The 17,141-nt window shown below is 41.1% G+C and overlaps 1 protein-coding gene across 1 annotated transcript in view; it reads left to right on the plus strand.

The window, feature by feature from the left end:
• yes1 (YES proto-oncogene 1, Src family tyrosine kinase) overlaps window positions 1-17,141 on the plus strand; it is a 30,230-nt gene that overhangs the window by 5,221 nt on the left and 7,868 nt on the right. The window contains exons 2-7 of the mRNA XM_058630278.1: window positions 5,141-5,431; window positions 7,935-8,034; window positions 9,420-9,518; window positions 10,459-10,562; window positions 11,522-11,671; window positions 13,324-13,479. Coding sequence (XP_058486261.1) covers window positions 5,149-5,431; window positions 7,935-8,034; window positions 9,420-9,518; window positions 10,459-10,562; window positions 11,522-11,671; window positions 13,324-13,479 — 892 coding nt within the window. The 5' untranslated portion in view covers window positions 5,141-5,148. The remainder of the gene's footprint in view (window positions 1-5,140; window positions 5,432-7,934; window positions 8,035-9,419; window positions 9,519-10,458; window positions 10,563-11,521; window positions 11,672-13,323; window positions 13,480-17,141) is intronic.

Raw genomic sequence — 17,141 nt, forward strand, 5'->3', positions numbered from 1 at the left:
CACTTATTTAAACATGTACTGCCTTTTGTGTTCTCCAATACTTAATGCTTGGGACTAAAATTGTGCTTCATAGCTGTTCCAGATTCCCAAGCTAATTTAAAATGTAATGTTTTCTTGTTTGGCTATATAAAGTTAATTACACATCCAAGAGGGATTCATTTAACATTGTTCTGTTTGTACAATTATATAAATTACTCATTCATGAGTACTAGATAAATATTGAGTGACTTAGGAAAGTGTTTTTTATTGTGATCCATGACTCACATCTGTGTGTGAAGTGGTTTTTTACTGTTTTCCTGTGGTTCTGCTAAAGGAAGCTAATTAAATTTTTCATCGAGGAAACCATCTGTGAGAGAACACATGCTAATCTGACCGGGATTTGCTTTGAGGTCTAATTGAGCCGTCATTTTGTCACACGAGAACAAAACACTGTGCGTTTGTGTGTCCGCTTCGGTTCTCATTTTTTGTGTATTTCTAACAGTAGGTTGACCAGAAGCAGGAGTAGCCTTCTTAGCAATCAATTCCTATTGTGAAGTGTTCTTGGTAACGTTGTGCATAAACTGTCGTGTGCTGTGTAGTTCAGTGATTTTATTTGGTTTACTGCGGTAATAAAACTGTCAGTGTTTGCACCAGCTGCGGTTGTTAATCTGCCCCCGTGTGTGGAGGCATCTGGTTGTCCTGAATATTGAACCGGGGCACTTGGTTTGATTGATTGTTCAGGTTCTTTTTGGCTCCACCACCACGAGGAAAATGCATCTGCGCCCTGATTAGCATTTGTGCTGCTCCGTGTTAGCATGTGTATGAGCTTGTGTACCTCAGGGGATTGTGAGTTTGTGGGGGGGGGAGCACCACAATGTGCTTACTCTTTGTCCATAACAAAGGGTAGATGGGGCTGAATAATGGGGAAAGCAAAAGCCTTTCTCTTTCGTACTGCAGGAGGGAAACGTGTGAAGTGAAGTTTTTCTCCCTGGGTGGTTCAAAAGATTGACAGTAGTCTTTTTTTGAATGAAAGGTTTTGTCTTTATTTATCTTCTAGAAGTTAATTAGAACTCTCGTCTTTGTGAAAGGATAAGCTAGAAGTCAACCTTTTTATAATATAAAAACAAGCCATTTTTATTCCTTTTTATAAACATTATCCTTTTTTGAGTTATTATCAAACCACATTTAAGTGTGACATCCCTATTGGATTTCGCTGTAGGCCACATTCTGTATTTTATGCCAAAGAGGAAGGAATCCAAAGTGAAGATTGTGGGCGTTGAACCAATTTGACAGGCCAGATCATGTGCCAACCCCGTGGGCTCGCTCAAGCTTGTGATCTATTCATGGCCATTTTATGAGCAAATCCTCTGGGTGCATTATTTGGTAAATGGGAAAGGTTGCCAATTATTAAGGAGAGGGGAGATTTTAACATACTTTTCAGCCTATAATTACACGACAGGATTCAGGAACATTAATCAGAAGAGTTGTGTGAATGGAAAGTGAAACCACTGAGAGCTGGAAGGCCCTGTTTGTGTCCAGATAGATTGATAATTAAATGTGTTTAATCCAATGGGAAGTCATGGTGCCCCATTTTTCTAGTTGCTAATGATGACGGCTTTGGTTTTTCTTTAAAGCAGATTCCACCTACAGTGTGCAGTGTGTGCTGCTTTGAGTCAGTGGCTTTGTGGTCTTTGAATTTGGGGGTGGAGTGGCTCAGTGCTTAAGACCGACCGGTACCCTGTGTGCGAAAGACATCATGGTCGCAATGGTCGCAAGTTCGACTCCACCCCTGGCTAATTGTACTCAATTCCATTGTAAGTCACTTTGGATAAAAGCGTCTGCTAAATGACGTGTAATGTAATTTGTGTTGTTACACAACACTAATCTGGTCTCATTTGGATTTGTCCCAATCACAGGCATTTTGGTTCCAGAACACTGCAGAGAGTTCAACCATTGACACCATCTTTAAACTACACTGACACTCTTTCACCATGTTTCCTTTCAGGTCACCCTCATTTGCTGAACCATTAGCTGTCGGGTCAGGCAACTGAGTGCTTTGGACATTTGGAAGCAGGCAATTGTTGACATGTGCATCCAGAGAAGGTCAAAGGTGGCGTCACAGTTATGTTGGCCTCTGCTCCGACGTTGGTGGTTTCCACTGAGATTGTTTGTGGATGTTGTGGTAAATGTTTATGTTTTTTAGGTTTTAGACGAATGACATAACAAACATTTTTCATGGTAGACATTTTGACTGGTAACTGTAGGAAAGGTCAAGGTGTAAACTATCAAATGAATAATGGTCCCAGGTGCTGTACCACAACAGATTAGGGCCATTGTTTTGTTAGCAGTAATGCTATGTTCCATTTATAGTCACAACTCGTGGAAACTAGGATTCCAAGATGGCTGCCCCCTATAAAAACACTGCTTCTTTTACCATGAAGAGCATTTCTGTCGTATTTGTTTCACAGTAAACCAGTTGCACACATAGTACACACTAATTTTTATCCGTGGACATGTTGCGACACTGTTTGGGTGCACCAAATACAGTGTAGAGACTGTTATGGACTGGTAGTGCTAACAGTGACTAGCGTGGGATACGCTTGCGTCCATGTTTTTTTTTCCCCCACATCTCTCTGGAGTGCGGTCAACTCGGAAATGGAACGTGACACCTAACCCCTAATATACTTTTCTTGCAAATACACAACATCAGCATGTCATACATGGAACATCGTGAAAAAAAACTAGGAAAAACATTTGTTTTTGTCTTTTCTTTACAGTAAATCTCACATGCCCTGGCCCTGTGTGTTCCCTGACATCTGTGGGGACATCTGCTCGAGACAACTTGGCGTGTTAGCAGGTTCACTTGGAAAAGTCTATGTCAGCCTTTAGTGACTGAGCTACATTTTTGGTATTTTACAGCAACGACTCTGCTATCAGCTGTTGTTTTTTTTTTTTTTTTGTTATTGACTTATGAATGATGGCATCATCCATCTGCTCAACCTTAGTGAGAGAAACTACACTCCAAGCACAAACATGACAAATTGAGCTTCAAACAATGTCTGTGCAATCTGTTCACCATCATAGTCGTAATATTTCATCTCCATTCATCCTGCTCTCCCCATCATTTATCTCAATGTCCGTTTCTGACGCTTCAGCCCAATAATGTCTATCTTGTCTATCTTGTGAGGAAGTCAATACACCGTTTGAGAGAAGTAGATCCATAGATTGAGTGTTGATCCTAAGGGCTGGGTCATTCTTACTGTGTTCTCATCCACGGAGAGCCGCTTTGCATCACCACATGTAAGCCTGCAGTCCCATTCATACTTAAATGAGGGTCTGCAGCAGTCTAGCATTCCAGCTCATATACATGTGGAATGGAATTACTCATCAGGAATTTACAGTACTGGTATGTATTTGAGAACTAAGTTGAACATGTGACACTACTTGTGGACTTCCTCATGTAACCTCTAGTAAGTTTCCATAGAATGTCCCATATGTTACCTACTCATGGAACACATGGACATGTCAAATGCCTCATCTAAAACTATGTTAACACTGTTTCATTTAAGAAATCCTAAATACTGAACTGAGGGGGGTCGAGGCAGGCTGTTTTCATTTAAAAACACATCAACTCTGCTCTGAATACACCTGTAATCCACACTGCCCTGTCGCTTTGAAGCCCTGGAAATGGAGAAAATTCAAAAATGCTGCTTTCATCAGAAAGCACTGAAAACAAAAATGCTGTTGACCACATTTGCTTCCTGATTGGTTTTTGTCAGCCATGGCTTGACTATTAGCTGTGGAATGAAAAAAAAAGCTCCATGCTGTGAGGTACCTCTGACACAGAAGGCTCTAATGAGGTGGAGGTGGTGGAGGCTCTTTGCTCCAGAATGCCCTCTCTGTTAGTTCAGTCCCTCTCAAAACTGTGTTTGTGTGATCACAGGGGAGAGTTAAAATGACCTAAGGCCGTAATGCGATCTAGTTTCTACCTTGGCCAGCTTGTTGAGCTCTTGTTAGAACTTGTGAAGTCTTGTGAGGTCACTCGTTGGCTTTGGGTCTTTGTTTTCTGAATGCCAATAACACTGTGATCCTCCGAACAGCTTCAAGCTATTGTGGTATGAACACCATCCTGACATATTTCTATGCATTTGTGGCACAGTCTCAGCCATATGACAAACTAGGAGCAGATAAGAGAAGTATGTTGCTGATTTATGAACGGTCTAATCTAGTTCCTGTTCATCTTGGTGGCACTGGCCTTATAAAAGTCCAGTATGTAACATTTAGGAGCGTTTTCTTGCAGAGAGTGAATACCACCCACAAGTGTTTAATTGTGATTAAAATAGAAAATACTTTGCTTTTGTATCCTTTAGAACAAGCCTTTTATATGTACTTTAGGTAAGGGCCTTGATTGACAGTGGCCGCCATCTTGTGCCTCAGTCTCGGTACGCTTGCATGCACAGTTTAATTGAGCTAAGGCCAAAGCCCGACTAAGACTAGCTTGATTTTAGTCTGACTAATGTGTTTATGTGACATTAAGAAAACCAAATAATTGTCTTGGTGAAATTGGACTTTTAACATGCATGTAAACACACTGAGTGTTTCTACAGCAGCCTGATTGTGCATTTCAGATTCTGGAGCAGAAGCTTATCATGCTAAGTTTGGTGATTCGTCTGTGAATGCAAGAGTCCTGTGTTTGTTACAGTTTGATTTGGAGATGTTTGGGTGTTGGTCTAACCTGGCTTACGAAAGGGTATAGTTACATCCCACTTGAAAGTAGCGTGAGTATGGACGGAAAACCAACGGAAAACCTGCACTTATTTGTTTTTTCTTGGAGCGATGGCTATCTAGTCATGGTGTCTAATGACTTTTGCCTTGCCTGGCTAATGCCAGATTGCATCTCACCCAGGTTAAGCAACAGCTGAATCGGAAGACAGCTGCTCTTCAGTGGCCGTATGTATATAAGATCTGCAAGATGTAGCTTCTGTCATCATCACATTAAGCCGGGCCCCTGGCCTGGGTTCACTCAGGCTAGTGCCCCTCATGACATCTTGATGTGTCTGAGGAAGTTGCCCGTCATTGTCATTAATATCGATACATGTCTTCACGTGCATAAATAGAGTCAGCAGTTTAACCGCTTGTTGTTTTCCATGCTGTGTTTCAGGCTTGACGATGGGTTGTGTCAGGAGTAAAGAGGAGAAGGGCCCAACGCCGAAGTATCGACCCGACAACTCAAATGCAACGCCAATTAACGCCCACTTGGGCCACTATGGGCCCGACCCCACTCTGATGGGTCATTCGCCAGCTATGAAGACGCACAACAACAGCTACAACAGTAACGCTGTCTCCCTTACGCCCTTTGGTGGGGCATCTTCAACCATGACGCCCTTTGGTGGTGCCTCCACGTCCTTCAGCTCAGTGGCTGTGAGCAGTCCCTTCCCCGGTGTCATCCCAGGTCAGTCTGATATGAGGATAGTTTTATTTATTTTCATTTTCATTTATTTTTATTTGGATATTTTTAGAAATTCAGCAAAGAGGGAATGGAAGGAGGTGAAGAGGCAACGCAAAGACATACAAACAAACAAACAAACTATTAGAAAATAAACTTGTCTAAACTTGTATTGTTTTGTTGGAATCTTCAGGCAGGGATATACATCTCTTTTACTAAATACTTCAGAAATTATCTTCTCAAACTAGTTTCCTCTGCTGTTTTACAACTTTTAATTATGTTGTTATTGTGTGCAAATGGGTGCACGGGTTCAGAACATACCCAGTTGGACATTTTACGCACAGGAAGTTATGAGCAGCAGATGTTATGCAAATTAGACATTTGAAACGAGTCAGCCTAAACATCAAGGCCAGACAGAAACCAAAAATAGGTCTGTAATGTGGGAAGCAATGCAGCAGGCATGACTCCTCCTGATCCAAAGGAAACATTTGCATTTGCTGAATTCAGTGGATTTAGTTAAAAGTTCTTATTTCCAACAAGAGTTTAACTTAAGAATAAAGTTTGAATGAATGAATTCCTGCTATTGAGACTGGTTAATGCTTCAGTAAGATTATTACTAGGTTATTTAAAAAATGCATACAATCTGCCGACCCACAGGTCGACCAATGTGGGTTTTTGTATTGGTGATGCTGATTCTTAGAAATTAGGGTAGCCAATAAGTTAAATAACAAATATTCTTCTCCCATAAAGAAGAAACAAAAAGCCCAAAACATGACTCCTCTCCAATGATGTTATTTACATTTTTACAGTCTATTTTTCTCTTAACAGGGACACAAGTTAAAAAATCTACACCAGATTTTAATGACTAAGAATTAAAACTAGTGAATGGTGAACTGACAATATAAATCAAGTAGTTTAATTTCTCCTTGGACCTTAATTTAAATGTAGGTCTCAATGCAACCGGCCGAGTCGCCCTCTGTTGGCCATTTCTTATATTACTACTGTGTTGACTTCTGTGACGAAACCTCGACGACTCTGTCCAATGATTTGATCGTCTATGGTCTGGACCAGCAGAAACAATGACACAGTTACTAGGGCTGGACGATATGGACCAAAACTGATATATTGCGATATTTTTTTGTTCGGAATGGCGATATGCGATATTATAATGATATTTTGAACAAAACGGGTTAGCTCGCTAGCTCACCGGTTGGCCGCTCAGCTAAAACAGGTGATAGCTGATAGCTGAAACTCGGCGTCCAGAGTGTAAACCCAGAGACAGGAGACAAGAAACCCGGAGACCAGAGCCTCGGTGTAGGACACGGTAAACAACGAGCCGCTGGTGTGTTTTAAGTCCACTTGGAGCCGATATCTACGGCTAACAGCTGGTGCCGCTAAAAATCAGCGACAGGCATTACATCACCAGCTCAACTTTTATTTTGTATTAACGAGTAACGAAGATGGTTAAGAAAAATGTATTGTAGTAAAAGTACACATTTTATTTAGGAAAATAACAGCGCCATTATTCTTTTTCTTAGCCACCAACTGCTCACTCTCCATCTGCCCTGTGTCCGCCACGTTTTCGTTCAAATGTCTGTTGTGATGCGTAGCGTGGGCGGGAGAACACTACGTAGTACATACATGTAAGGGGCGTGGCTGAACAGCTGGACTAGGCTCGTAGGCTCAGAGAGAAGCTTTATTAAATAGCATTCGCAAGGCAACATAAAAATAATATATAATATAGCAGTATGGCGATATTGTCTCAACTACATATCTCTTTCAAAAATATACCGGTATAACTCTTACTACCGGTATATCGCCCAGCCCTAACAGTTACCCACGTTTGGTTCACTTTGTGATCTGTGTCAACAGAAATCCTTGTTCTTGCTTTTTCCCGTTGTTTCTTGTAACCAAGTGCTTTCTGAACGACTGCAGAGGCTGATAAAAACGCTTATATGCGTGCAGATGGTCTGACAACACACGAGAACGACTCCTTAGATCAAATGAATAAACACACAAACACACACACGTGCACATGCACTCTGTCCCCGTCTTACCCTTCAGAGGGGGATAATCTGGCTTGAGGAGCTGCTGTGGATCTAATCTTTCATGTTCAATTTCCTCCACAAGATTAAGATATCAGCATGCTCTGTCACTGCAGACTGCAGAATTTGCCAACTCTTTTCATCCTCCATTCAAAAAAGATGAAATGATCACTGACTTGAAATGAAACCATTGAGGTTTACTGGGGGGGAAATTTCAGTTTCCCCTCATGTGTTCTGGGAATAAAATCAAATTTTAGAGAGCTGGTTGTATTTTTAGTCCAGGCAGGAATATGTGTTTGTGTGTGTGTGTGTGTATGTATATATTTAAGAAAGCATAATAGTTAAAATGAGCTTTTGTTACATTTTGAGATAAAACCTCGATTAAAGGATGCACATGGCTTTTGAATGCGCACACACACACACACACACACACACCTCTAAAGGCCAGTCTCTCTTCATTTCAGGTGGTGTAACATTTTTCGTGGCACTGTACGACTATGAAGCGAGGACATCGGATGATCTGTCATTTAAGAAAGGCGATCGCTTCCAGATTATTAACAACACGTGAGTACGACTTCTGCTGCGTTTGTGTGTGTTTAATCTCTTGTAGTATTTGGGTCTGATATCGAGGCTGAAATCTGTCGGGGTTAATGGTTCCTCTAATGGACCATCTGGCTTTTTTCCCGCCACTCTTTGTCTTCTGTTAATATTTGGGATGTTGGCAACGTGAAACACACTCCTCTGTTCCAGTATTTAATAGAAGAGTGAAAATATGCCTGAAGGTGAAACTCATCAGAATATTATGATTACACCTTTTTCTCAGCTAAGAATATCAACAATTTATTGGCTTGTTTTATACGTTTGAATACATTTCAGCTGTTGTCAAAGCCATTGTGGTGTTCTTGTTTACGATTATGTCATCTCTGCTGCCAGTTGGAATGAAAGCATAGTTATGTCCTTATTTCCTGAGCTGCACTATAGTGGTTTGCTGCTGTAAGAGCGTTCCTTCTTGCTCCTTCTGTACTGCAGAGCGCCAGAGCGTCAAAAATGTTTTCCCAGATGTGCACAGGTGTGAAAAACGGCAGAGCGCTCCTCGTTTATCATCATACACTGACTTCTGTGCTCATGCTGCATTTGCAGCAATGAAACTGTAATCTGCTGTTAGAGAAGAGGTGGGAGGAGGAGGAGGAGGAGTGGGAGGAAAACAGGTTTGCTCAGTTTTTCAAAAACACCAGCAGCTCAGTTCATCTGTTTGAATTTGAATCCACATAGTCACAGTTTTCTTTTTTGTGCATTAGTTTTCGGCCAATGACTATTCAATTAATGTTGTTGTCAGAAGTCACTAAAAACTGTAAGTATATTAGTGAAAGTATTTCTATTCCACTCCGACCTGACCTAACTTGTGCTGCATTCATTATCATAAGGTGGCAGCAGCAGCAGCAAGTATTTGGTCAGTAGACGACATGTGTGTTTGCAGAAGTGACGACATTTAAGAGGTTCATTGAATGCATCTTGTTAGTAGCTGATCCAGTTTGCTCACCATGCTGAGTCCTGCATTACCTTCACTAGCTTTCATGCGCTGAAGTGTGTTTATTATTTTGACCAGTAATACCATCAAATATTCAAATGGCATTTGAATATTTCACCATAACCAGCTTCTCTGGTTAAGGTTAAGTTAATGATTTCGGGGTTTTCCTTGTGGTGAAATGATTGTGCAACTCTGCAGTAATCTGCATTGATTCATCTCTGTTAACAATATCCATGCGATAGATAGTGACGCGTCCGTGCAGCATGATGAGTCAGGTTCCTGACGTTGTTGAATGATGCATTACGTGACCTTGTTCCTTCTTTATCTTTTCATGCCTTTTACACCGTCAATCTTCCTTGCTTAGAGCGGGGCACATTTTTTATGCATGACTATATTGTGCGGCCTCTCTCACTCTCTTCAGGGAAGGCGACTGGTGGGAGGCTCGTTCCATCAACACAGGACAGAAAGGCTACATCCCCAGTAACTACGTGGCTCCTGCCGACTCCATACAGGCCGAGGAGTAAGAGCTCATCACTCTCCGCTTACTTCTTGTGTATTTTTGTCCACCTTTTCTTTTCTCTTGCGCACTCCCTGTTTCGGTTTCTCACCCTGGTTAGTCAGTTCTCTGAATAGGCAGATATGATGCGACTGAGCTGTCACATGGTGACTAAACAAGCACGTACGCATAGGAGTGTCTAAAAACAATGGAGTTCTGTATGAACGCTGACAGCTGATGGCATTCCTGTAGCTGTTTAGTCAGTGAAATGCTGGGATTGGCTGATGATGATTTTTGCTATAAAAAAACTGCTGGGTAAACCAGTCGGTTAACTTTGCCTTTAGTTTCATGCAGTGAGCACCAGGCTTTAAATGTGTTAATTAAAACAAAATACATGTTAGAAAATGAGCTGAAATGAAGAGAAGAAGCTGTGAGCTGAGGTTTTATTTATTTACCCATCACAAATGTGACCAAGTAATTCAATGGCTCTGCTTCTATATATGTAAGAGAATAAGCTACTGCCTTGAGTAAAGTTAAAAATTTGATTTGAACCTTTTTTTTTTGTTTCTCATTAGAATGATATAAAAACTGTTTTTTTTAGTTGCCTTTATCCTGACAGTATATCCAAGAGGCATCGATATAAGCCAGAACATTTGATCTAGGGCTACTATGATTGAATACTAAATGAATCGTCAACTATTTTGATAATCGATTATTCAGTTTTATAATTAAAATAACCTTTCTGATTTTTCAGCTTTTTTAATACGATTGTAATAAATCATCATTTCGATGTTTGGGAAACACCGATCATCATTTAATTTTACTTGATTAATTGAGAAAATAATCGACAGTTAGTTCCGCCCCCGATGAGGTCTAAACGTCATTAAACCAAATTCTATTCTATTTTCACTCCCTGAAATGATTCTCCACTGTCTGACTGTGCGACTCTTTTCTCCTTTGACAGGTGGTACTTTGGCAAAATGGGCCGCAAAGACGCGGAGCGTTTGCTACTGCTTCCTGGGAACCAGCGGGGAACCTTCTTGGCACGAGAGAGTGAGACGACCAAAGGTGAGAGAATTCTTCTCTTTTGAAAGCAGCAGACGGTGTTAAAAATGCAAATGCAATCCAAAACAGTGACGTCAGAGGGACGTGTGTGCGTCATTCCTGGCCGTTGAATAACTAATAGCTAATTAAAATGCCAGTGGTGAGATGTGATTGTTCTGTTCAACTTACTATTGTCACACTATTGTTTCGAGAAACGGCAAACAATAGACCAAAGAAATATAATATGGTGGCCACATGAATCTGCTTTATTGTGTTTACTTGCTTTTTCATTTGTATTGTCTTGGCTTCCCCTCTGAGTATGTTGAGTAAATGAGGACAACATTTGGCTAATGGCCAAGATATGGTCTTAGAATGTGTCTGTGATGACCTTTCCTAGTTTTAAAGGCTGTTGCGTTGGTAATAATCACATTTCATTATATTGAATACATTAGAGAAATACACTAAATTAAGTATTATACAGTAATAACACCATTTTTATTATTTTAAGCTTGCATGTGCTGTGAGCTGAAACAAATGATTATTTTCTGCAATCGATTAATCTGTCGATTTATTTTCTCGATGAATGGAGTCATCGTTTGGTCCATAAAATGTCAAACGTTAAAAAACGTCAATCAGTGTTTGTCAAACCTGTAAATGCCGTCGTTCTCGAACGTCAAAATGAGTCAGTTGATTTCTTTCTTATATGGAGCAAAGAAATGAAGAAATTACTCACGTTTAAGAAGTGGAAACAATCAGACATCTTGTTTTAATGATGAAAAAAGCTTCAAACCGATTAATCGATTATCAAAATAGATGACGATTCATTTAGTAATCGCTCAATAATCGAGTCATTGTTTCAGCTCCAGCTGAGTGTAAACTCATGGTAGTCTTTTGAACTTGTGTTGCAAAGTAGGTGTTTTCATTTTCTTTGAATATGCACAATGTGACAGAATTTCTGTGATGTTTATTTTTTTCCCTGTAAGGTGCCTACTCACTTTCTATCCGGGACTGGGACGAGGTGAAGGGAGACAATGTCAAACACTACAAGATCCGAAAGCTGGACAGTGGCGGTTATTACATCACCACTCGAGCCCAGTTCGAGGCGCTACAGAAGCTGGTGAAACATTACACAGGTATGCAGCCGCTCCACAGTCGCCACCCACGCTCCTCATTGTCCCGACGTGTAGGTAGCATTTAGACAAATTGTTGTTTACAACTGGACAAATCCTCCAGCTCCAGGAGCAAGTTGGGTGTTTTTCTTTTTCATGACCTACACTTGGTACAGTGTATTCTTTTGAGACAAAGAATCTGCCGATGAGTCTGCAAGTTTGACATTGTTGTAAATCTACAGCCACTTTCAGGATAAAAATTAACAAACAAGCATAGAAATTCTATAATGTAAGAAGGTTTTTTCTTTTACTTTTTTACCTGGTACCTTTTTTTGGTAAATGCCCTTGTGAGATTCCAAATGAGCTGAGCCGATACTATGTGATGTCGACCGAGAGAGTGTCGTCACTGGAAGAGTCAGTCAACTGTAGATCAGTGAAATAGACTTTTAAAAACATTTATTAATCTCCAACATTTAGCCAAGGAAATGTCTAAGATCTCAATATTTAACAGAGCAGTCTGTCTAAGGGTGTATTTAGACACAAAGTAATGGAGAACGTCGTGCCTGATACCAAACCATGTAGAAACCATGAAGAGCCGAGTCATGTTAGGACTGTGTCATGGAAAAGCGTCAGTTTAATCTATTTGAATTAAAACCCATATGCTTGAACAACATACAGTTTAGTGAGGGGTCATCTAAATGGTCAGAGGTTTAAATACAACGTAAAAACCACTGCAAAAAAAAACCACCATCGTGAATATTTCCATATTGAGAAAGCACTGTGAAGACCATGAGATATTGCAATATCTTAGTGCATCAATATTTTCTTACACCCCAACTCATGACAGAGTCCCAGTAAAGGAACATGTGTATGTAAATAATACATCTGAAAGTGGTGAATAAAAAAACCAGTGTCCAAAAAATCCCCATAATCTGTCACGAGAAAGTGTCTGGTGGGTGAAAAGTGACGCAGAGCAAATGGAACTTTTGTCCGTGAATACAATTTAATACCCAGACGATTCCACAAACACCAGGATGTTTGCCATGTAACTGTTCAATATTTAATTTCTGTTCTCGTGTTGTTGACTCTGCCCCTGCGCGCCTCCACATAATTCATGTAATTCACTCGCCGCTGTGCTCGAACACTGGCAAATGAAGCACTAATTGCTCTCCTTCATGTTTCCGGTAAGTGTAGCCTGTGAAGTGCAGACAGAAAATGAAAGATAACTTTACTGTCATTGTGTACGTATACAAACAAAATTCAGGAGCTAACGGCCGCTGAGAGGTTTTACAGGAAGTGTAGGCGACAGATGCAGAATGGTATGTGAGCCGTCGGGTGGTTTTTCACCATTTTACTCACATTCCTGTGTGGAGAATTGAAACGAGCACGTTTCACCAGAAGGGAAATGGAAATTCAATTCAATACATTATGGTGAAATAACCGTAAAATTAGATTATCTGTGGAGGGGGGGGATCATAAAAAAGGAATGTTTGTTTTGTCAAAAATGACAGGAAATAATGGGTCGCTACTTCTGTGCACTTAGCTCATGGCAGTTTGATCAAAGTACTCCACTGTTGTCAGCTCGGCTTTCAGTTTACTTTGCATTTACAGCTAATTAGTGATCGTCACAACATAAATGAAACCTCACTTTTGTCTGTGTCTACATTCCCGTCCAGAACACGCAGACGGTCTGTGCTACAGGCTGACGACCGTGTGCCCGACAGTGAAGCCTCAGACTCAGGGACTTGCTAAAGATGCCTGGGAAATCCCACGGGACTCGCTGCGACTGGAGGTCAAATTGGGTCAAGGCTGCTTCGGAGAGGTCTGGATGGGTAAGAGACCGCTTTTCTACTGCAGTATATGTATAGTAATCCTGTGTTTCAGGAACACACATCTTCCAAGTACTCTATGTTTTTAGAGGACACAGAACCTACAGAACTCACTCCTTCAAAAAAGCTTTCAGGCTGATTTGGAGACATCGTTCTAAACCAGAAGAAAATTGGGTCGGAACCTGAAATGGTTGGTTCTTCCTCACGAACCATGACATCAGATAGTGGGTGTGTCCTATTCTGGGTTGCGAAAACGAGCAAGAAGTATGGAGGAAAAAGTGCTGTGTTCTGAGACTCCAGAATGGAGCCAGAACCAGAACCGTGTTTGTCTGAAAGCACTAAGTGAGTCCTGGACAATATTTTTAAAACAATCATTAAAACTGAATCATTTTGGTCTGCGAACAAAACAAGACATTTGAGAACATCATCATTTTTCCTGATTCATTGAGAAAATACTTAACACATTCATCTACAATGGATTTGTGTGTATGTGCCGTGCACCAATCGGCTCAGTGACTGCATAAAATCCTAAAGATGTAGACCGGAGGTCACTTGAAAGGTAAATACACATGTAATGACTAAATGCAAATATCCATGTAGGCTGAGGGCGTGTCGCTACTGCGCACACTGTCCACATTTTTCTCTGCTGCCTCTGGCTTTTTTAAAAATACCAAACTAATTACCACAGATCTGACTGCAGGCCAAACAGATTTTGTCTTGACTTTAAAGGTCATTTCTTAAGGCTAAGACCTGGTTTTAGAGTTCGGGTAAGGGTTAGGCACTTACTTTTGATGGCTAAGGTTAGGACAAGGGGCGAGGGAATGCATTATGTCTGTGATGTGTCCTCACTAGGACATAATAACACATTTGTTTGTGTGGTTAATGCGGTCGAGTCTCGAGTCTTCAGTGTTGGCATAAATAACCGAATCATCACATTAACAATTGAATGTGCCCTTTTTAGTTTAATAAGTAAAAACCCAGGTGTTATTGATCACATTAACGATGGCTCTGTGAACCAGCATGCGCACTAAGTTGAACACAGCCATTACTGTGAGTTCCCTGCCGTGACCTGACCAAAATGGCTGCCGAGCTAAAGGTCCCACTGACTGTACTGTCATCAATTTCCGCTGCACTTTTACAGCAGGTGTGTTTAAACACAGTTACTCAACCAGTACCAGACACAGTACCAGTAACAGGCCATTGTCGTGTGTGGAGCATGTAGCTCATGGCGTGTTTCCGCCGCCGCCTCGCCTGGGCACGGCACGGTTAAGTTGCGTTTGCCGCCATCACATGAAGAGACGTCAAGCCGAACAATGCCGAACTGTAGATCAGATAAAAAGACTTAACAGTCCTAAAAACGTGGGTTAATCTCCAACAATTACCAGGGAAGTGTCTAAAATCTCGATATTTAACAGAGGAGTCTGGCGTATTTAGCGACAGCACTGCTGAAAGCCGGCGATCGCGAGCCGAATCACAACCCGCTCAGCCGTATTTCAGTTCAGTGACGGAATCAGCGAACGATTCTGTGAACAAATCTTTTTAACAAACTCATTCTAATGATTCAGTTACACCGGAAACGACCGCTTTGACCGTCACTAGTTTGTGTGTTTGTGTTGTGTAACGGCGACGGCCCCCATCCGTGTTGACGCGCTATGAAGTCATGGAGAACGACGCGCCCGGTACCAAACCAAGGAGAGCAGAGTAGTGCTGGAACTGTGTAATGGAAAAGTGCCATGAGTGTGGGTTGAATGATGTTGGCAACATGTAATGTATGGAAGCTATAAATGAGTGTTTAACATGAGATGAGACAAATGTTAGGAGGAGCTGTTCCTCTAAGATACATGGGTAATCGTCTGTGACCTCCAACGTCCGTTTTACATCTTGCATTAGCAACATGAATGCATGCATACATATTGATATTTGCCACAAACGCATGAATTAGTAAAGACTAAAAAACAAGTGTGTGTGCACACTGAAGTACACACACACACACACGTCCAATAATGCTTACATTCTGAAACAAAGTATCCGCTGTGCATTATTTATAACTGATGTATATTTAATTTAAAACCATCCAGAGGTATATGAAATGCAGAGCGGAAGTGAGTGAGTGAGTGGAATGAGTCATGTTTTTGTGAAATGGAGTGGAAGTGAGCTCTGGCCCACACACTGATGTAAACGCTGATTTGGTTTGTGAGAGAGAGAGGGAGAGACGGAGAGAGAGAGAGAGAGGGAGGGAGGTCAGTAATCACAGGTCAACTTCTACACTCCACTTCTTGGGGCTGTGTGTGAGACGCGGGGCCTCTCAGTGAACACGACTCTCTTCTTTCATCTCTCCCTCTTTTATAAAGCCTGGCCTGGAGCAAGCCTCGACCTGCAAACCTACACTGTGCAATCCCAGGAATCCCTCTCCCTCTCTGACTCTGACTCTCCCTGCACTGTTTCCTCGCGATGGGTTTTTCCTGCTCTTTTCCACTCCTCTACTTTTTCTGTACCCTAATATACAGTACATCATGATGGGCTATTGTGTCCTGCATTGCTCTGCTGTGTCCTCTCCATCTCATTATCATTATTTTAATCATCATTATTATTATTATTATTATTATTATTATTAATATTATTATCATCAATATTATTATTGTTAAATGCCTTTGCTGTATTTAGTCCTTCAGTGTGTGAGTGGAGTTTGTCGAGTGTGATTCATCCATGAAGGTCATGACACAGTTGATCTCCTGGCTCAGCACTTTGTATTTAAGCAGGGCGTGAATAAGTGGCTCCCAACCAGGAAGTGGCTGATTATTTAAACTGTTCTCTCGCTCTCGCTCTCGCTCTCTCTCTCTCTCTCTCTCTCTCTCTCCCTCTCTGGGCTGATCTTTACACAGGGAAACAAACACTAGTATAATGGTGGATTTGAGGATTGATATTTCACTCAAATTATTGGAAGATTTGTTGATTCACTACATGGACAAATGTAATTGGCCACACATGTTAATTATTGCATTTTTTCGGGGCTTTGGGCCTCTCGTTTCCAGTGAAGACATATTGGTCAATGCTATGCTAAAAAGTGTGGAAGCTGTTATAGCTGCAAAAGGGGACCAACCCCCTTAAAGTAATGTCATTACAGTACATGTTGGTGTATTGGTGGGGTGTCCCCATACTTTTGTCCATATTTATAATATAACATTTAATGATGTCACCCACTGATCTATTTCTGCTCTAACCTCTGAGACAAAGCCCCCACATGAGACATCAATATATTCAGTGTTACTATTTAGCCAGTTTTTTTATATATTTTATTGTGTGTTATTTGTTGCTAATAGGTCATGAATTGACCCGTAATCCGTTCGAATAAATTCAACCCACCCATCCGCCACGTCACCATCATGACTCATTTAGTACAGCACTCCATATATTATCTTTATTAATGATTTCAATAATTGTAAACTTATGGAATAAACACTTCCTGAATGGAACGTTACATCGCTGACAACAGGAGGAAGCTCCTTTGGTTCATTGGTTCTATGTAAAACAGCATTCATTCATTACAGTTCAAAACTATAATCTGAACCGAATGAGACGATAGAACAACAATTCCCATGATTCCACGCTGCCCCCCCCCCCCCGACATCATCAGACTAGGTTACATATTACACACCGAGCACTTA

Source organism: Solea solea, chromosome 1 (genome assembly GCF_958295425.1).
Source record: "Solea solea chromosome 1, fSolSol10.1, whole genome shotgun sequence".
Taxonomy (NCBI): domain Eukaryota; kingdom Metazoa; phylum Chordata; class Actinopteri; order Pleuronectiformes; family Soleidae; genus Solea; species Solea solea.